The sequence below is a fragment of the Haplochromis burtoni genome, unplaced genomic scaffold (genome assembly GCF_018398535.1).
Source record: "Haplochromis burtoni strain Fernald_Lab_line unplaced genomic scaffold, NCSU_Asbu1 Contig_76, whole genome shotgun sequence".
In the NCBI taxonomy this organism is placed as follows: Eukaryota; Metazoa; Chordata; class Actinopteri; order Cichliformes; family Cichlidae; genus Haplochromis; species Haplochromis burtoni.
This window is the reverse complement of record NW_024582437.1, coordinates 1,745,809-1,766,946: the sequence shown is the minus strand read 5'-3', so window position 1 is coordinate 1,766,946 and position 21,138 is coordinate 1,745,809. Positions and strand designations below refer to the sequence as shown.

Below are 21,138 nucleotides of genomic sequence, written 5' to 3'. Positions count from 1 at the left end.
ACTGGCTTTACCCTGAGAGAAGCCATATTTCATGGCTATAATACGGCCTGAGTTATTTAAAGCCACTGATGACTTCAAAACCATGAGGGGAGCTTAGAAAGCAGTCAAAAGTGTTCCGAAAATGATTTAATAAAGTTATGCGTTTAAGGAATCTGGGAGAATGGATGGCATGGCCTCTGAGTCTGAAATCCTCCTGGACTTATTCTTGTGTTTTTTTTCTCCTTTTAAACAAGATGAATGTAAGGCTGGTTTTGACTTTAATAGGAATTTCTTAATTAATCCAAATGCAGAATGGAATATCAAACCCACGGAGGGCTTGTCCCTCCACCAGAGCAGCAGGTCAACACGAGTCTCTGCTGGGATCTCCGAAACAAGAGATATAAAGCTGCTGTGCGCAGAGTAACATCAAACATAATGGGCTGTGACTTCACTCAACTGAAGCCTGGACTGAGCTCCAAATCCACCAATTAAAATGTTTTGTCATAAAATATGCAGATTAAAGGGGTAAAACAGATGCACTTCAAAGGCTTATGTTGGGGGCCAGTTGGATCCCAAAAGAGTCACCTCGGTAGGTTCGAATGTCAGGGGAGATGCCATTAATACGGGCTTAGCTGTAAAACTTTCTAGTGATCAAGTCCCCATGGCTGCTAAGGGCAAAGTTTGACTAAATTTAGTGACCTAAGTTTAATCATGACATGACTCAACAATAAGAAAACAGGCTTTTACTGCAAACAAATAGCATTTGGGTTAAGGGTTAGTCGCTTTAGTTCACTATAGAGCCCTCAATGGATTTTTACAAAAATAACAATAATGCATTGTAAAGTATGCATCATTTTAAATGGCTCAGTAAGCCTATAAAATATATCATACAGTTTTGTTTAGCCAAATCTGGATATGAAATACAATTAATATTTAAGTCAGCATGACTATAGTGAAAATAGTTGGTTGTAGTCACTCATTCTTGGTAAAATTACATCTATTCTGCTAATCTTGGATAAACCATGTTCCAAAAAGGAGAAAAAGCCACTGCTCACTCGTTGGCTAATGACATGTCAATCATAAATCAAAGCTTCAAAAACAGAGAAACCAATGGGCGGCTACATCCAGCTTTTACACTGTCTGTGGTTGCAAAGCGACTTGCAGATCACCTAATCTGCCTCCACTTCAGCTAAGCTTGACTTTGCGTCCTGACTAAATAAATGCTCTCTTCAATCTAATGTACAGCAAAATCTAGTAGGTAGCTAAAAATCTTGATTGTCAGATGACAACTGGCCCAGCTTTAATGTGGTACTGAAGCTCAGTCTTGTTTTTATCGCTTTCAACGACTGTTTTGTTTATATTTCACCGTAGGTACCAGAATGCCTTCGTTGCATCACTTTTTGATTATTGAAATGTTCCCTTTCCCTTCTAAACAAAAGCACACAAAGATCCCTGAAGTGTTGAGACACTGACATTTTGAATAGAGAGCAGAGCTGACTCACTGTTTTCTATTAGAACTCTGGAACAGTGAGCCTGATCCCATTTAATTAAAATTTATTTGACACTTTATCTTCATTTCACTTCTTAAATCATACTTTTATTTTATAATATAGACTGTACTATCATTTTAGTGAGTTCTGCTCATATTTTAAGGATGCTTTACAGCTAAATGTTTAACGTTTTACAGTAGTTGGTCAAACAAGAACTTACCAGTGTAGAGTTTTCAGTGCTCATTTCAATCTTCCCCTCAAAGGGTCCCCATGTTGTCCCCAAAGGGAGCTGCTGCCGGCTGTGGATACGACGCTCACCATCTTTAAGGAATGCGTCCAGCTCTCCTGAAAAAACACACCAGACGCCAAAGCAGTCAGCCATAATGCTCTATATGGCGCACAAGTTCTACATCAAGTCACAGCTATGTTCATTCATTCTTATTTTGGCTTAAACCTACATGTGCAATCCTTTTACTCCCTCAAAAAAAAAAGAAAAAAAAAGTGGAGGTTAAAATCCAAGCAGCTTCAAAGTGGATAAGCAAATCAAGCGAGCATCCATCTGATGGTGTTCCTCAGACACATGGTGTGCTAACCCTACTTGAAAGGTGTCTTGTGTAGAGATAATCTCTGTGAGACAGTGCAGGCTTACTGGCTGGTGAGAGCAGCGAGTGGCAGCCCTATTCCTGTTGTTCCGGGAAGGCAGGACCCTTGTTAGTGCTGTGCAGATCTTCAGTTAATTAACAGTGGAAACGGATAGCACTGTTAGTACTACCAGCACTCATCCCCACAACCACCCAGCTATCTTATCTCTTAGATTCAGTGTACTCTTTTTGACGTGGTGATTAATCAAACAGTTATGATAAAACTCATGGCAGGCTGTGACATAGTTTACGGAGGAGGATGTTTCTCTGAGTGTGTGTTGCAAAGAGAAAGTATGCAGCTCTTAACTAGTTGCCTTGACAATTCTGAGAAGTGCTGCTGGATTCAAACATCTGTAGCAACATTTGGTCTCGCTTTATAGTCTCCATGGACACGAGAAGTTCAAATAATGTTCTTATCAGGCGTGAGTCATGTTTCAGAACTTCTTTAAATAAGACTGAGGTGACCTTTGGGAAGTGCAAATTCAGGTCAGCTTCAGGCCATCAGCATGAAGCAAACCTGGTAAATATACCCCAGTGTGTCCGGACGAGTGATCATAATGCGTGTTATTAATATACAAACCGAACTCTACATGTGTTGTTAACACTGTGTCTCATAACCTGTTTGTTAACACATGAGGCTAAAAGGTATTTGGGGCATTTGGTTCACGATGAATGGGTTGAAATGATCAGTGAACTTTACGACGTGTATGTGGTATAATGACCTATTCAGCCCTGTTCTACTCTGTAAATATCAACCATGTATCAGTGGCCGGCTATTGTGCTCCACCGTTAGGGCTCTATGGAAATGTGTGCTTATGTGAAGCTTTGCATGCATAAACATGACTGAAACATCGGGCTCGTGTTACTGCCCACTAGAAAATCATGCCTTGGCGATCATATATTCATCAAGAACAGTCGCAGCTGTGGCATTAAAAAGCTAAACGTCACCTCTGATAAAAAGAAAATCACTCCCCAGACCAAACCTCTGTTATAAGATTGAAACAGATGCCCTGGACATTTACTTATACTTATGAAATTGACCGTATAAAAACAAGATAATCTGGACTACATTATCTCATTCTCACCCTCCCTCTGTATCCTCTCCTCCCTTGTTCCTGCTGTTGCATGCTGTCCTCCTGGTGCTGCAGTGGAAGGTGGGTAAGCTCATTACAGAGAAATAATTAAACATTGGTGCACAGCTGGTCGTCATCACTGAGAGCAACAGCCACCGCTTGATGCATTCTGTTTGTCCTCAGATAAGACCCACGGCCTTTAACCGCTTGGATGCAAGTTCCTGTTTAGCCCCGCTTGACACACAGCTAAAGCCATCCCCAGCCAACAACTCTGATTCCTTTCTCCTTCTCTTTCTCTTCTCTGGGTGGATGGATGGGGGGGTGATTGGAGTAAAAAGAAAAAAGGGGGTAACGGGTAGCGTTAGGTGTGAGAAAGAGGAGGGGGTAAAGAGGGTACGATTCAATTTGTGCGGTTTGTGGTCCACCATGTTTAGGTGCCAGTTGTGTGCATCTCACACCAAATGTTGCCTGAGGACCTTGGCTCACAGATGGCTTGTCACATCTGTTGCAGATACTAGTGGAAGATCTCCACAAAAACACCCATGGATGAATAATGAGTCCCCTTCATGGGCTGTCTGTGTCTCTATGGGCATTTACAGGTTTGTGAATGTTGCAAGGTAAAAAAAAAAAAAAATAAACTAAAAGAAATAAATAAATAAGTTATATTGACAGATGTGTTCTGTCATCAACTACTAGCTGCTGACAACTTTTGTAATTACGGTTGCATAAACTCTTTATGTCACAGTGATAATTCAATTTCTTACGAGCCCCCAAATCCCAACTCTATTACCTATACTCATTACAAATAAATTTAGAACAAATACAGAAGTCACACTGTTTAACCCGTCAAACTGCGAGCTGCAGACTGAACTAAGAGGAAAGCTCATAATGGGCTATTAGGAGATTTAACAAACCCAGCGCCTGTGTTCTCTCTCTTCAGTGTTTTCCTCATCATCCAATTCTCAAATGCCACACACTTGGCAAAACACGAGCTCGTGATGTGGCTCGAGAGCCCCCCCCCCCCCCAAAATCCCCAACCAAAACCTCACCACAACCTTTATCCACAACCACCACCACCCCCACCCAACCACCACCCCACCCTCGATAAGATCATCATCTGTCGCTAGACTCTAGGGTCTGTTCCTGCACTCCACAGATACTTGGCAGACCAATGAATGTCCCTTTGTGTGGAGAGATCTTCCTCAGATAGCACCCAAGATGCTCCACACTGGCATCTGTTTGTTTTTTTTGTTTTTTTAATGTGTGCATGTGTGTCCTGTCTTTCTTTTCTGCTCTGGTGCAAAGAAATGGGGAACCTCGTCTCCCTCTCTCCCATCTCCGGTGTACGACTGAATGCTAATGAGTTTCTCAGTGGCAGGATGCCAGCCTGCTATGATGTGAAGAATAAATGGGTGTGGACCATTGACAGACAGAGGTGAACTGCCACTTTCTACTTTTGAATAATGTTATTACATCTAATGAAACTCTTTTCAACAATCCCTTAACATGCAATTCACCTTTTTTTTATTTCTCCATTATGTTGGGGAAAATGATCTTATTCCACCACCTGACAATTTCACATTTGCATTACATTCTGCATTAGCTTGTTACAGATCTTTATTACAGCTATACGACGTTCACAGAGGTTAATACATTCGAAACGAAAGCTGTGTTTTATAGGGCTGCGCTAGGGGTGTGAGGATAAGCATGGACTGGCAGTAAGTGTTACGCTGAATATGAAAGATTGCGTATATTGATATTGTATCATTAATACCCATGTGATAAATTTGTAAATGATTCTTTTTGTGTGGTTTTGTATAGTTATGGATTGTCTCATACCTTCTGTCTATCTGTATTTGGTTTTTAATCAATTTGACAAAAAAAGATAGAGATATGATTATTTTTGATTTTCTTTAAATTTGCTGACTATGATAACCTGATATAGTGACAGGCTTAGGGTGAACTGATTTCCACTAGTTTGTCCACTGCAGTCTTGGGTAGGCTATGTAATTCTTGCATATCACATTATAAATACTTCCTCCTACTATGTTTGATTGCATAGTGCTTATTTTATTTGATATGATATTTGTTATGTGAGTTTTACATGTTTAAAATTAATCTTTTTTTGTGTAATTCTACAAGATTACAACAGGTTTGACTTACAAATTACAGGAGTATTTCCCTAGAGTGATCTGGGCCCACTTGTCTCTTTGGAGGGAGGAGGATCTGAAATTCAATCCAAGTTTGTGTTTTTCATGATTACTTTTAAGAATTTCTTCCTAGATTGGAGGGGACACACTTCCATGATGGTCATGTGCACATCTACAGGGCAGGATGGAGAGGTTACCAGTCAAATGGGTGACTGGTTTACAGGGGGATTCTGGACCAACAGTGTTTGTGATTTTCTTTGTGAAAACACTAAAATAACTAAACGTCCCTTAAGAAGAGCTACAGATAGTTCAAAAGACTTGAGGAATCACTGCGGCTGTGCTAGTGACCCAGTGTTTTTTTCCTTTAATTTGTCATCTGTCCGTAATTCAAGGCTCCAACTGAAATATTTGTCCACCCTATACTTTAAAATTCAATGACTGATTCGCATTTTAGTACAAATGTTTTTATTAATGCACAAGACGTTCAGACCTGAATTTTCTTAATATAATTTCTGGCCTGGAGTGGGGCCTCTGCTAATGGTCAGAAATGACAAATGACATCATCATCATCTCGCTGAAGCATATTAACATTTGTTAAAGAACCGGGATCCGCTCGAGGTATTTTCCATGTGAATTTAACTTCTGTAACTAGTTCAAAGAACAAACTTACTTTGAGGAAAAGAAATTACCCGCAGCACTAAAATAGCCATTCCAGTCTGTGGTCTACTTCACCTTTATCCAGTTAGTGCGAGTATATTAACAGTAAAGGCAGACGTTGCGGGAAAAACAAGGAACGACAGAGTCGAAACAAGAGGGGAAACTGTGCTTGAGCGCCGCACAACAGGCGATCCGTCTTGATATCAAGCAGCGCCTCTGAATCAAGGCAAACAAATGTCTGCTGTTCAAAGTTCAATAACCTGTGCGTGGCAATTCACAGATGTCCCACTGAATCCAAGTCATCTCCACTGATAGGCCATGCTATAGAGCCAGCAAATGGGCTATAAATTAATATACCATGAGAGCGGCATATGGGGTGAAATGGAACGCAGTGTATCAGTTCAACAAAAGGTGCCACATCTTTAAAGCAGATATGTGATATGAAATTTTACAGCTGAAGGAGAAATGTCACAGAGCTTTGATAAGAGAGCAACGAACTTTCTCCCCCCTCCTACCCAAACCCTATTATCAGGTCCAAGTGAGCAAAATGCATCATTTATAACCCAGAGCCCACACTATTATCTTTGAAAAAGGCACTTGTGTTAACACAACTGCGGACCCCACCACCAACAGCACCACCACCTCGTCTTCCTCTGTCCTCACCCCGCCCCTCCGCCCTCCCCAAACCCGCCCTAACCCTGCCTACATGTGGCCGCGCTTGGCCTTGAGCAGCGGGGAGAACGTTTGCTGGGGAGCAAGTTTCCAGGCAACCACATGAGTTTGGCCACAGCGGGAGGGGGGGTGGGAGTGTGGAGGGGGTGAAGGAGAGAGGGCTTAGTAGGGGGGATTCACCCCTTCAGGTCAGGCTTGTTTTCAGGCAGTGGATGGCTTGAGGGGAAAGAGTTAAACAAGCCAAAGGGATTAGGGCATTTTAGCTGTGACACTCCACACAGGCTGAGCAGGGGGCTAGGGGGTGGCTGTGGAGGTCGTTCGGATGGAAGTCTCCGAGCCTCTAGTTGTTGATACATGCAACAATGCCCATGAAGTACCGTTTTTTAAAAAGACAGATGTAATTATGGGTGTTTCAACTCAGTCTCCTGATAAGACGACTGATTGCACACATTATGCTTTTTACAATATCCGCTCTAAAACCTAACCTGACTTAGATTTAGGCTGCGCCAAATAATTATGTTTAAGGTGAGGCAGCTAGCACACATTGTTAAGGCTGGGGAGAGGTTTTGTTTAAAATAAAGAGAGCATCTTATCTGCTTTCTTACTGTTTTTGCCTTTTAGGGTAGACCGAGTTACAGATGAAAAAGAGGGACAGTCAAAAAACCTGAAATAACTGTACATGTGCAACAAGTCAGATTAGTAATTTTTGCCCTGCACATGAGCATGCTGTTTGAATGTGGGAAATCTGAAGTAGGCAAGCGTCCATGTAAGTAAGGTAAGTATTTCATGTCACCATGTCATTTTCATGTGGTTTTTTCACTGTTTAACTTGAAGTGGGATCATTGTCATCTTCATTCTGTGCTTTAAAGGCTAACGTATGTCATGCCGTGGTGTCATTCAAGGTTAATGGACAATTAAGAGTAATGTGCAGTGTGGCCAGCAGGCTAAAAACGAGATGCAATTTCTCAACTGTACCTGTGGTAGAATCCAGTTGCACTGAATAGTGTTTAGTTGAATTGTTTAACATTGCTGGTTAAAAGTCATACATGTGGTTGAATGTAAAAATCGCTGATTGAAGCCAGAACCACGTATGCCACCACTGTGAATGACAGCCCAATTCAGTAGATGAATGAACTACTGTTATTTTTAATGGTTTAGTAGGCTATTGTTATGTGGTTGTAGCCTCCAGTGTTATTATTACTGTTTGCAATTGCTCTTTAAATGAATAAGTTTAAAAAGTTGCTCAATAGAAAGAAAATAATGAATTGAAATACAATTAAATATTTGTGTGTATGCAATTCCTGTTCAGCATTTTACAAATTACTGTTGCTCAATAAATACAATTAATTAAAATCATATATTTTTTTGTTGACTTAAGTTTTTTAAAGGCTTTTTTATTTGCGCTGAATTGCTTAGGTAGCATTGTGGATGGGTGTTTCAAGTGCACCATGCTACTGCTTTATGTATACCCAGCATGGATACACTTAAAACATCCATGCACTTTGGAAACCATAAACTACTTAAGGATATTGTTATTTAATATTACCTTTGTAGTGTAGGAAGGAAGAAAACATCATATGAAAATTAAACTTGTTTTCATTCGCTAGCTTTGGTGTGGTAGTACCAAAAGTAAAACGAGTACCAACTGCATTCAGTCTACCTCAAGTTTATGGCTATAGGTAGCATCCAGTTAGCATAGCTTGTCATAAAGATGGAAAGCAGAGCAAAACCTAGCCAGTTGCTTCAAGGTGGATTTAGTTTAGTTCAGTTTTCCCAAATAGTTTTTTCCCTGTTTCCAGGCTCCATGGTAACCTGTAACCATAGACTGTATGTAAAAAATGGACATAGACTTAGCTTGGTTAGCAATTGGCATCTGTAGACTTTCTAGCTGTATCGCACAGATACAGATACCTGCTAGTTAGTAAGTCACACTCAAAATAGCCTTTTGTTTGTGAGAATTTCACACAGCAAAATTGAAGCACGGGCCTCTTAGACAGGGTTAGTGCAGCTATTCATTTGTGTTCAAATTGCATGACAATGTATCTAGTGGTCTAGTTCGATGACTCGAAATAACTGAGGTGAAGCTTTCAGAACAGATACCAGCTGTATCCACCTATGTTGGCCCCTAGTACTGAAAACAGTTTTGTCTCTTTTACTGAGAAAAATATCTTTAAGTCTTAATATAAAAAAGTTAAGAAAAAAGTCTGGGGGATTGGTTTGCTTTTGGAGGTGGCCTCTAGTGGCCAAGTGAGGAAATGCACTCTGTTTGGAACTTAAATTAAGTGTGTTGAGCTTTCAGCCACGGAGGTAGCCACTTTATTGCAAGTTGTGGAAGTAATCCTAGGGATACCGGACATAGTGTTTATGTGGGGATCCAAGACTAAGGGTCTTTTCATACTCATGATTTTTGATATCGTTTTTAAACTGCAGCAATTAAAACAACAAAGAAAAAGGGAACGTTTACAAAAGTATAGCGGCATGTGTGCACACACTCACTCACACACACAAAAGTTTCAGTCCTCTAGTACATTATCAACACAGAGACTGGTGTTTGGTGTCATTGAACAATTGAAATATACCAGCTGTCAAGCACGCCGTCTCATCAAAAGCCAGGCGAAGTTAGCAGGAGGCTGGCTGACAACAATCTCTGAGACATCCATCTTAAGAGAAGCAGTGCAATTTCTATTGATAGCATGTAAAGCGAGACGGGAAAACTTAAAGAATGACTGTCCTCGCGCAGAGATATCGCTGTATCGCCGACAACATCTAGAGGACACACACCACTCATGCTGGAATCTGATTATTTTAAATGCTTTTCTTTAAAATTTCAGAACCATCAAAAGGACATTACTCTACCTGAGTGTGTCAGGACGGATGAGTAAGTGATTGTATGTGAATAGGGAATGCACGCACTCGAGACAGAAGGATAACAAGATTTTAGGAGCAGAAGAAAGATGCTGTTCTGTTGGTTCAGTCTTGTCACAAACCGTGTCATAAAGAATTATACTTTTCCATAACTATAGGGGGAGATTGCTTTCAAAAATATGGCCGTGTAAAAAAGTACTTTAACAACTTTTTTTGTTAGCAAGGAAAACAAGTAAACATTGCTACCTTCTTGGTATTCTGCAGTTAATTGACAAGGATGCTATTTTTAAAGTACTCCTGAATCTCCTCCCAAGTCAATTACCAGCCTGCAACTTCCCCTGAGTAACAGGGAATTCAGTTTTTTCTTTTTCCTGGGTGACCTAGTTGTCTTTTGTGAGTAGGTTTTAGCCGGAGCAGTTTGACAGTCAACAGATAAGATGGATTAAGCTTTTTTTTTTTTTCATCCAGTTTTGATGTGAACAGCGTAAAAGCGGGTTAAATCATTGAGTTTCAGGAGTATTTTTAAATGCCTGGAGATAGCGCGATAAAGGAGCTAAACCTAAGACTTGGGCCGGGAAGGTCAAGGTCGCGGCTTTGGAGAGCAGCTACCCGGCGACGGGGGCCGGGTTTCGTCTCTCTCGGAGCGGGCTGAGCGCTGGAGCCGAGCCCACCTCTCATCACTCCCAGAAAAGCTACACGGAAAGGAGTGAAACAAAATCCGGCGAGAGCTCGACGGGCGGCATCAAAGAGCAGCGCACCCTTGCCTCGTGTGGGTGTGCAGAAGGGGAGCGTGTGTGTGTGTGAGTGAGAGTGGAAATGTGTGTATGTGTGAATGTGTGTGTTAGAGGGGTATGGGGAGGGGTAGCTCCTCTTCGCATTTTGTGTGCATGCATGAATGAGGTGTTATAGTGTGTGTCTGCCTGTGTCTGTGTGAGCACTGTAAAATATCATTCCTCCATGAGCAACTAGCTCCATAATTATGTTTTGATTATTTGCGAATGCTAAAATAAAACAGCAATTAATCTGCTGATGTAAAACAGAAAATAGAAGTGCGACGCACATATTAAACAACCCAGTTTACAGCGATATTAAAAACAAAATCACATTTTGTGAATATCATTTGTTCAACGTTTCCCCCCCCACCAACACCCGCGTCACCACCTCCACCACCACATCCTTCTCTTCCCACCTCCCCAAAGACCTGATCCGAGGCGTGCTTAACATGCGCATAGGAGCTGACAGCCGTACAGTCACGTGACGTAGCTCAGCCAATCCTGAATACATTTGAATTTTTAAGCCGCGCAGCGATGAAGCCACTTGAGCAAAAGAAAAGGTGAAGGGGCGACTGAAATAAACAAATCAGAGCGATACGCCCGGGTCGACGCGCCGGTGCAACATGCCCGTTTATCACGTGTCACATCTGGTCGACACTGAGAGGTTTGTTGTTTTGTTTCTTCCTCTTCGGTTTGGAAAAATATTTCTGAGGGGACATATTTAGACACATTTTGTGGACGTCTATTCCCCCACTGCTCCTCATGTCGGTGACAGGGGAGAGTAATCCTATACACAGGCTGCTATTGTGAAATGAGAAACTAGCCTCCTTCACTGCCAGAGACCAGATGCACCTCTCTCTCTCTCCTTCTCTCTCTCTCTCTCTCTGTCCTAATCTGTAAACGACTTAAAGGAGCCTTATCTCCGGGCTCTTCTGCTTCATTTCATGCTTGATTTACTTTAATTTGTCTGATAGGGCACAAGGATTTGGAAATGGCCCATCTTTCGGTGGAAAATGTTCTGATTTTTCTCCGGCATTGTTATGTGGAGGTTTTTGACTTTTCTCTCCCCCTCTCTCTCTCGCTCTCTCTTCCTCCTCCTCTTTCTCCATCTCTCTCCCTCTCTGTCTCCCTCCCTCTCTTTCTCTCTCCATCACCTCTCTTTTTTTTTTTCCTTTTGAGGGGTGGGGGGTGGGAGGGGGGGTGGATCTTGCTCCAGTGCAACAGTCTGTTTGAGTGCATTTAGATTCGAGCTAGCACAGCACAAACAACTTTTCCATGTGGTGCGATTTTGTGATGGGCGACGGCGACACAGGAGTCGTGTTTGCCTTTCAGATCCACATTGGGCGCAGAGCAGCCGAGTGCTTCAAACCACAAAGATCTTATGTTTAAGTTAAGAGGCGACTGGCCCTCCAGTTTAGCAAGTGGGTGAGCGGCTGGCACTGATAAAGTTGCTCCACAATGAGGGACAGGGACAAGCGACATGTCTACAGATGCTTCGACTTCTTTTTTTTTTTTCTTCTCCTGGCGGAACTCAAGCGCTTGCTTGACTGTCTGGCTGCTCCCATCACGAAGACATTCTCCCCACTTCTATTTAGTGACTGAATGACAGTGGAGGCAGTGAGCTATGATTAGAGAGGAGCCCATATCTTACTAGATCCTGAATAATCTCCATCCCCTCCCACCAATGAGCAAGGCACAGAGGCGGCGGAGAAAGCCAGAGGAAAAATGAGACAAGAAGAATGGACAGAGCTGTCCTATGTATGCCAAGATGTCACATAGTTCCCCTGGACTCCTCTATATGCCCAGTGTGGACACAGTATAAAAAGAAAAATCAAAATTCATTCACTTTGAGTCGCTTTAACTAATCTGAGCAGTGGCAGACGTAATCAAAGAGAATTTTACATTGAAATCTGAACAGAAGAGAAAGAGACATTAACTGGAGACTTGCATTAAACAATTAAACTCATTCACAACTAGTGGTTAACTGATTGGCTTTAAAAAAAAAAATCAATTTCCCAAACACAACGACATGAAACGTCACTAACTCCGCCTCCAACACATAAATAAATGGTTAACTACACACACAGAGGAAAAACAGAGAGGAAGAAACAGGGAAACAGGGGGGACCATTGAAATTCATCTCACAGCCTGAATTTACTTAACTGCGGGTCTGTGCGCGGTGATAAACGGAGTGATGATCCGGCAACACGTCTTTATCCATGCTTTGCTTTAATTAACGGCGGCTTGTTTGTTGAAAAGATGATTAATATGCCAATGAAAATTGCATAATTGAATACCACAACACTCGCACAATCAGGGAGGAACATGCCATTTTTTATTAACTTTTCAGTATCATTATTATTACTATTATTTGGTATTTTAATTCACTTGACAAGCAGCGCCCCTCCCCACCCCTCCCCACCACAACCACCGCCGTTAAACAGACAAAAAAACTAAACAAAACCAAAAAAAACACCAAGGATGGTGGAATTGGCGTGACCGGTGGGCCACACTGGGCCCAGCTGTTCATCACCAATAGGAGGTCTTCACAGTCGGTGGTACTGCTGTGATATCAACACCTATCAGTGTGAATGCTGCACATGAGTCCGTGTGTTAGAGCAGGGACAGTGAGAGTAGAGCGGGGTTGGGGGTGGCTGGGTTGGATGCAGCTTGCATGGCACTGACTGAACTCCTGTGGCCAAGCAGAAATCTGTGAGGACACCAAAAGTAAAAGTTTGCACACGCATATGAAATGGCACACTATCTGAAGCACCGGGGACCAGATTTTTTTTCCCCTTCACAAAGCAAAATTCACGCATGAAGAAATAACTCCAAAGTCACTCGAAAAAAAGTTAAAAAAAGAGGCCAAATGAAAACGACGAATTCCACAATTTGAACGAGTTTCACTTGAGCAACCCAGAGTTTACCCAGTGTTACATCCCCTGGCACAACTTGCACCAGCGTCTCCATACTAATGCTAAATACACACATCAAATATTCAGCCAATTACAATGAGAGCTCTTGCAAAAAAGAAAAAAGAAAAACCTGCAATGCTATGGTGCCCGGGAGGGTAAGCATTACAGAACAAACACACTTTCAGAGAGCTAAAGAAAGACACCAGGGGTGTCGAGTCCCCCCCTGGGGTGGAGGGTAGAAACAGCAACACCAACCTGCCCTTTAGGACTGTCACATTTAGCGACGATTTATTTTATTTGGACTTTTTCACATGAAGTGGAATCAAAAAGCAGCTGATTTGTGGACAAAACGCTTGGAAGTAAATGATCTTATTAAAGCCTTCTCCCACGTATCCACACAAAACTAGAACTGGATATAGTGACATCTCCCTCACATGATAAGAACAGTGATTGCATTTTTGTCCTATTTTAGATTATATAACTAACAGCCATGAAGTTCCTCCATAAAGCCTCTTAGTATAGCGGATCAGTGACTAAATTTGCATCGAGTCGATGCAGCACAGGAGTACAGTGATTTGTCTAATCTCTTGTTGCATATTTCATCGCTATAATCACACATTGTGCATTTGCGAGTGTGTACGTGGTAGTGATGGCGGTTGCGGTTGGGGGGGAAGTGGGCTGTTTTCTCCTTGCACAGGTGATGCATAGAGTACAAAGCCTTCATCAACAATCTCTTAAGAAATAAATGTATTTGTTAAAAAAAGAAGAAGAAGAAGAAGAAGAAGAAGCAGACAAATGTTTACACACAGCACTTTGATTGCAATTTAATTTTACATCACTCAGGGCCCTGAACTCACAGAGAAGCTGATGATGGACTTTCATCATCAGTATCAGCAATCTCAGTGTCATTCATGTTTTGTGAGACTTGTCAGAAGACTTTGAATAAACCCCTGGAGGAGCGAGATAAAACCTTCCTTTTCTGCGGGAGAATTGCCATGATGCACGTCCAAATTTCTTGATTACAAGGCGAAGCGGGGGGAGAGACAGGAAAAAAAAGTAAAAAAAAATAAAAAATAAAAACCTTGAATGAAAGCCTGCGCTGAAAGTTTTCAGTTTGCTGATATAACAGTCAAGTGTGTCTATAAGTCTACTTAAAACGCTTAGGTATCAGTGGAGACAGCTGCGACACCCTCGTCTTATGATTCTGTCGAGACAGTACACTATCAAACCTTTCATACCGTTCCCAAGCTACATTTCCGGTGACAAAAGCTTTGCGAAAGCCTCCTGAAGGATTCATCTATATCCTAATATTTCCAATCCAATTTAACTGGAGCAGCCGGAGTGGTCTGAGCACTAGTTTACCAATCTTTGCTTTCCAAGACTCTGTGTGCTGAAGGCTTGAGGGGTTCAATCAATGGCGCTTTGATCTCGGCTGGAACCATAATTATTTAACATTGTTACAAGGATTTCTCTAATCCATCCTACCATTAAATCCCTTTTACACCCTCATCTTCTGCAGCCTAATCTGCATCTGGGTGCTCCGTTTGTCTCTCTCCCTCATTTCGGCTCGCCCCTCCCTCCTTGACGACACCCTGACTTTATAATGGACTTGGGTGTCGACTTAGAAAATGCCTTGTTTACTCAGAGCGACCTGACTGAACTGTGCTCAAACTGACTGTTGCTGTGTAAGAATTTAAAAGTTGTTTTTCTTAGTCGATCTGTACTTTTAAGTGCTACATAGTTTGGGTTTACTTTCAGTTCAGCTGGGACTGAATGGTGAAAGGATTCTGCAGCTATAATGCCAAGATCTGGTCACCGAGCTCAGTAATCTCAAACATTTCACATTGTGGTCCACACCACATATGACCCACTTTGACCTTAAGTGGGCTCGGCAAGTAAAAAAATCCCCTTTCTATTAGCGTAAAGACTTAATGCCTAAATTTGTCAATATAAGAAAAAGAAGAGTAATTACTACACTTTCCTCAGTTCAACATGTTTCTGTTTTTCAATGTGATAAAGAAATGCTGTTCTAGTAAATGAAGAACGGCTCTTTGGGCTTAAACTGTAAGAAATAAACGTGCTTATATTCCAGACCATCCTGTAATTGGAGGAAAGTTTTTTTTGCAAACCACAGAAAATGTCCCATATTTATTATTGACTTTATTGTGGACACGTTCTTAAAAAAACAGATATTCCTGTAGTACTTTTCTGCCATTTAACTGATTATCTATTATTTTATTACTACAGTATGAATGGCTCTAGGTGAGATCTTTATCAGCATGACAAGTTGTAAAATTTATAAATATAAAAGTCCAAAATTTATCCTTCCCTTTATCCAGAGCCAGAGTATTTGCCAGGCTGATTGTGGCCCCTGGGCCTTATGTTGGACACCCCTGGTCTAGATATAACTGTCACCGCTTCATCTTCATTTTATCTTTTTTTTTTGGTCAATTTTTCCACAAAGTTTCTTCAGATGAACCAAGGGAATGTCCAAGTTCATGTGACTGATGCCCAAAAGGTTTCATCCCATCTGTTTATTTTCATGATCACTTTGTCTCCCAACAAAAAAGGGCCCACTGTCCTTTTGCAAATATTTGCATGTCTGTGTTTCACCACGATATAAATAGCAGCACGGGCAATCGCAAACATTTGTTGAGGCACCTGCCACAGTATCGTGGCCATCTGGTCCTCCAATTCTCCTAGCATGACATATGTGCATTAAACCTGAAATGGTTATTGTTTTTTTTTTCCTTTTTTTTCCTTTGGCGACTGGAAGAAGATGGATTGGCCACAGACCGTTCTAGGTTGGCTGGAGTCAAAAATGAGACTCGAGACTTTTTACATCTGAGTGAGGCTGCGTTTTCAGCATGTGCATGTTTGATGTCTTGAAAGGAGAAAAGAAGGGGGTGGATATAAATGGATATCTTTTTTCAGGGTGAAGTGTGTGTGTGTGTGTGTGTGTGTGTGTGTGTGTGTGTGTGTGTGTGTGTGTGTGTGTGTGTGTGTGTGTGTCCCACTGTCAGGTAGATTCTCAGATGGCCACTCCTTCAGCTGACCCCTGCCTCGCCCTGGCTGATGCCCAGCTGGCATCAGCAGCTGAGCAAGCTGGGCCATGCCGGCCGTCAGGGACAAGCCAAGAGAAGAGATTTGTGGACAAGGTGATCACATTACTTCTGTTACCACTCTGTCACACTCATCTGCCCCTTCTGCATCTCCTTCTTTACAGCGTGGCTCATTTTAAGTGTGTTTTAGGGCTGATACCTTAGATGTTGATGTCACTGTATGCAAGTAACATCTACTTCAAATCCAGTTTAATCAGTTTGGGAAATTGGGTGTTGACATTAGCTGCAAACTGACAGCTACAGTAGATCAGCTTAATTCAATTCAAAACACTAGCATGTTTAATGCTGCTTCTAAAGTTCTCTGAGGCATTCCAGTGATATAATGTTGCACTCTGGGACAGTTTATGGGACTTTTTTTATTTTTTAGAAAAAGGTTAAAATCTAAGCAGCTGCTAAGTCTTTCTTAGCCTTTTAAAACTCCATGTCATAATTTTGCAGTGGAGATGATTTTTTTAGACTTTGACAGCTTCTTGTGCAGTTTCACTAATTATTCCGAGTGGAAAGTAAGCTATGCATCATTTGGCACAATGCTAGAATTTGCAAAACTATGGCAAACAATAAAGTTATTTGGGGGGGGGGAAATGCACAAGTCTGAAACTCTTGCTAATTTTGTCGCTAATCAACGTGTTATAATCAGAGGATATCCACCTGTAGATGCTAAAATCAATCACGATCAGTTCAAAAGATGGCATTCATCATGCTTCAATCTGCAAAAAGATTGTGATCAATGGAAATGCTTTCCACTGTATCACTACAGAAATAAAATACAATGAAACTTGTTAGCACACACATCACACTGCATGTGCACACTGTATTTATTTGCATTTGGGCAGCATAATAAGCTGTGAAGGCAAACCACATCCTATTAGCAGTGGACAACACAGTGCCGTATCTGAGTATGTGCTGCTTCTTCAGCTACATATTAGCTTTAATTCTTAAATTTAGAGGTCCACAGCGTAACCTAACAAATGCACACACAGACTAGACACTTGAGCTGAAACTGCAGCGAACACAATTACAGCACTCTTAACGAACCCTGGATTTTCTTCACTTTCCAAAGCGGGGTGTGGTTTACATGAGAAGGCATTTAGATAAGGATGAGAACAAGTTCATTAGCAGAGTTAGCTAGCTAACACACACCATTCCCAATTAGCCTAGAGGAGAGCAAGCGGGAGAGAATCGAGAGAGACGGAGTCAGATTCCTATCACAGGCAGTCCATGAAAATGAATAGAATAGCATGACACGCTATCTGGCAAATCAGCGGCTGATTGCGAAACACCCGTGACGAGAAATGAACACGAGACAGAAGATCAGTGTGCAGATTTGCTTAAGGACATACTTGTAGAGATGAGGGGAGAGAAAGGGAACTCGCTGGGTGTTCCACATCAGAGACCCAGCACTCTGAACAACAGAGAAGAGCCAGCTATCAGATTAATAGTGAGTCATTCAGTACGCTTCTCTGCTGTTCCAGACAGAAAGACAATCAGAGAACAGGGGCCAATCGTGGACAGCACTTGACATGAGTTACTAAAGTGGAGATGAAATGCAGGGACAAAAAAAAAGAAAGAAAAAAGTTCAATTACAGGATGTAGATTGTAAAGGCTTTTGTTGTTACTCAGCAAAAGGGAAATGGTATGGAGGTGCTTCAATAGAATCACCAAAGCAGGTGGGCATGTTCCGAGTTAGCCCACCTCATTAAAAGGCTTCACTCTCTTTTTATGTAATGGCCATTACACGTCCTATTCAGATGCACACGCGCAGTGATTAAAAATTATCTGTTGGTGATCATAATCACAGCTGCTTAAACTTAAGCCAAAGAATAACAAAGAACTTTTGAATGCTCAACTATCTGAACATTTACAAAGAGATTAAAGGGGAGACAGTCTACAAACTAAATAAATTTGCTTTTAATCGCTTCCAACAGGAAGTCATGTCATTTCGAATGTCCCTATCTGATTGTCTGATTCCCCCTCTTTATTCAAATTATAACATGCCCATCTGACTTTTCCAGCACAATGGGAAAAATTAAAAAGGGAAATGACCTTTCATGGCAGCCATGATGAAAGAGTGAATGGCATTATTATGCGCCAAGATTAATTTCGGTCTACTCCACAGTGCCCATTGAGAAAACACACGAGGGGGGCACGGGTGCCTTAGTCGCTCATTAATTGGTAGGTGTATCATAGAGATGTCAAAAACAAGATGATTATAAACCGATGACCCGGCTGCGAAGCGCACACAATACGCTACAATATAAAAGCTTGTTTGCTTAAAGTTGGGTGCAGCCAGGTGCTAAGTGTCATTTTTCCGGCAGCAATACAGCAGAGATTGGGCCACAAGTGTCCAAGTCCTCTGATAAGTTGGAACCACTCATGCTGCGGTTTAGCAAAACATGAAATGGGCATCATGTCTCACATCACTTCCCCTGCAGTTCAGCTGTCCTCGCTGTATGCAAAGAGAAAGTTTACTTCAAGTCCCCCTCCTCTCCCTCCCCACTGCCTGTCCAGCAGTGTGTTTCTGAGCCTCTAATTCTCATTCTGATGGCTAAGTAGAAGGGGGAAAGCATAATTACAGTCAGTCATACATCCAGTCATGCTACATCCATCCCTCCTTTTCAAAGCAGTATTTTTAAGCTCAGCATTTCTTGCCAAAAAAGGGGGCCTTTTTTTTCCTCTGCATGTGATGCCTTCTTTTTGTCATGGCCCCCATAGTTCTGAGCTGACCCCCTCAGCCCTGTCTCCTGACTGATCACAGTGATGGTTTATTACTGTCGTCCCGGCGCTCTTATCTTTAGCCAGCAATGCTCATTTCCTTCCCCAGATTTAAATGCAAATGTGAAATTTAATGATAAATGCATTATCTGATAGGTGCGATAACACTGATTCACTGTCAGTATAAAATACACACCCCGGGGGGCTTCGAGCTAGCAAGCACAACTTGCCCAAATCCACTTTTTTCTCCCGCTCTCCCTTTCTTTTCTCTCTCTCCCCCCCCCAAAATGCATGTACCTGCAATAAATTCTTGAGGTCATTTTATGCATTAAAAGGAATCACATTTTGTGTGTTCAGCAGTGCGGGCGCAGGCTATTGCTGAGCAGTAATTGCCGTGCAACTATCTTGTTCAATGTATTATCCATCATTTTGATGAAGTTACTTTTACTAAAAGGGCAAACAAGATAAAAAAAATGTGTTGTAAACTCTTCAAAAGCTGCGTCTGCATTGCATTATTCAGTTCTTTAAAAAAAATGTCTTTAAGGAAGCAGTTGTCGACAATTTAATTTACTGTTAACCGAATGGTGGCTTCACGTACATTTCAAGCGAGCAGCAGACTTCTGACACGATTGTGTAGCTATATAGTTACTATACAAGGCAATCATTTTTAGAAACAATAATATTTTATCCCCTTTATCACCTTCCCTCGAACTACACCGCATGCCTTTCAGTTACTCAACAATAACTTTATCAAATGACCCCCGAAAGCCTGTCTTGTAAAGTAATACTCGTGCTTTTCTTACTTGGACCATCCCATTCCTCTGGCCCCATGGCAGCGTGCCTGCTCTTCTCCCCCTGCCCATCCATCTCCGACTCTCCTGCCTCTCGATTGCCATCTTCCTCTCCTGTAAGTAAAAGAGGGAAAAAAGCACTTTAAGTCCCACAATGCACACAAGACCCAAAGTGAACAGCACTCTCTCCAAATTTAATGTTTGGACACGTAATTTAATGAATCGTTGCATTATGCAGACTTTGGTTTTTTAACATCTTCTCCCTGTACCAGTTAAGTGTCACAATGTGACGTGTGTGTTTCCGTGTATGGTTTTGTAAAAGTGCATTCACCACATGCAGCTGCACACTTTTATGTAAAAAGGAGTTCCCATGAGTGCTTGCAGGAACAGGAGGAAGCCCAATGGAACAGGAAGGAAAGCAATGTGTGGGAGAGAGGTGGCTATTTATTACCGTTTGATCTATTGTGGAGGGAGCTAGAATGTGTGTTATAGGATGTAGGGGCTGATTTACAGTCCCAAGGCTCACACAGACCATGCTAAGGGATATTTGGGTATCTCTCTCCAGGATGTAAGTGCTTAAAGACCTTGTTTTACAAAAAAAAGAAAAAGACTAGACGCTCTCACTGTAGACGCACTTACTGTAAAAGAAAATCTATTTTTGCATGTCTACGGTAAGCACAGTTTGTACTCAAAAGTTTATAGGCACATAAATCAGAGCTTAGTAGGTGCCCCAAGTGTGGTGCTCTAAATAAATCCAATGTGGCTGACGCAGTGGTTGGTGTCTCTTCAGACTCGGGCAGGTAAGAGCAAACCTGCTTGGGGCTGATGGTTTGTGGAGGTACATTCCTCTCACTTTTGTCACCCCATCTTTTTCATTCCTTTGATGTTTTAAACCCAACAGTGAATGGTCAAGGACAGGCCTGGATTGCTCCAGTGGCTTACTACACGCCACCACAAGGGAAAAACAGGGGCAGGAGAGGGCATGTAGATTTAAATACAAATATATGACGACAGGACAACCTATACCTTATGCAGCAAACCTAAATATGAATATATTGTAACCACACCTGCCTCTGTTCTTCGCCCCCCACAGTTCCCAAAAAAACACATTTCTGAGTCTTAGTTATCAACCTTCAAGTGACAACTGCCACAGGACACACACTACGTCACTCCAGCGCCGGCCATCCTCAGTCGGGTTAATCTCCAGATCAAGCACATACTCTGTGCTTGTTTAGCTTTTTTTCCCTTTTTTTTTGACGTGGCTCACTTCAAAGAGAGCGGCAAACATTGCCAAAAGG

General features: G+C 41.9%; 1 protein-coding gene across 2 annotated transcripts in view; it reads right to left on the bottom strand.

The window, feature by feature from the left end:
• The window catches only part of zfpm2a (zinc finger protein, FOG family member 2a), a 120,060-nt gene that overhangs the window by 61,699 nt on the left and 37,223 nt on the right, over positions 1-21,138 (bottom strand). For both annotated transcript variants that reach the window (XM_005924246.2, XM_005924247.2), the window contains exons 3-4: positions 19,853-19,954; positions 1,690-1,814 (exon numbers count right to left, since the gene is read on the bottom strand). In XM_005924246.2, coding sequence (XP_005924308.1) covers positions 1,690-1,814; positions 19,853-19,954 — 227 coding nt within the window. The remainder of the gene's footprint in view (positions 1-1,689; positions 1,815-19,852; positions 19,955-21,138) is intronic.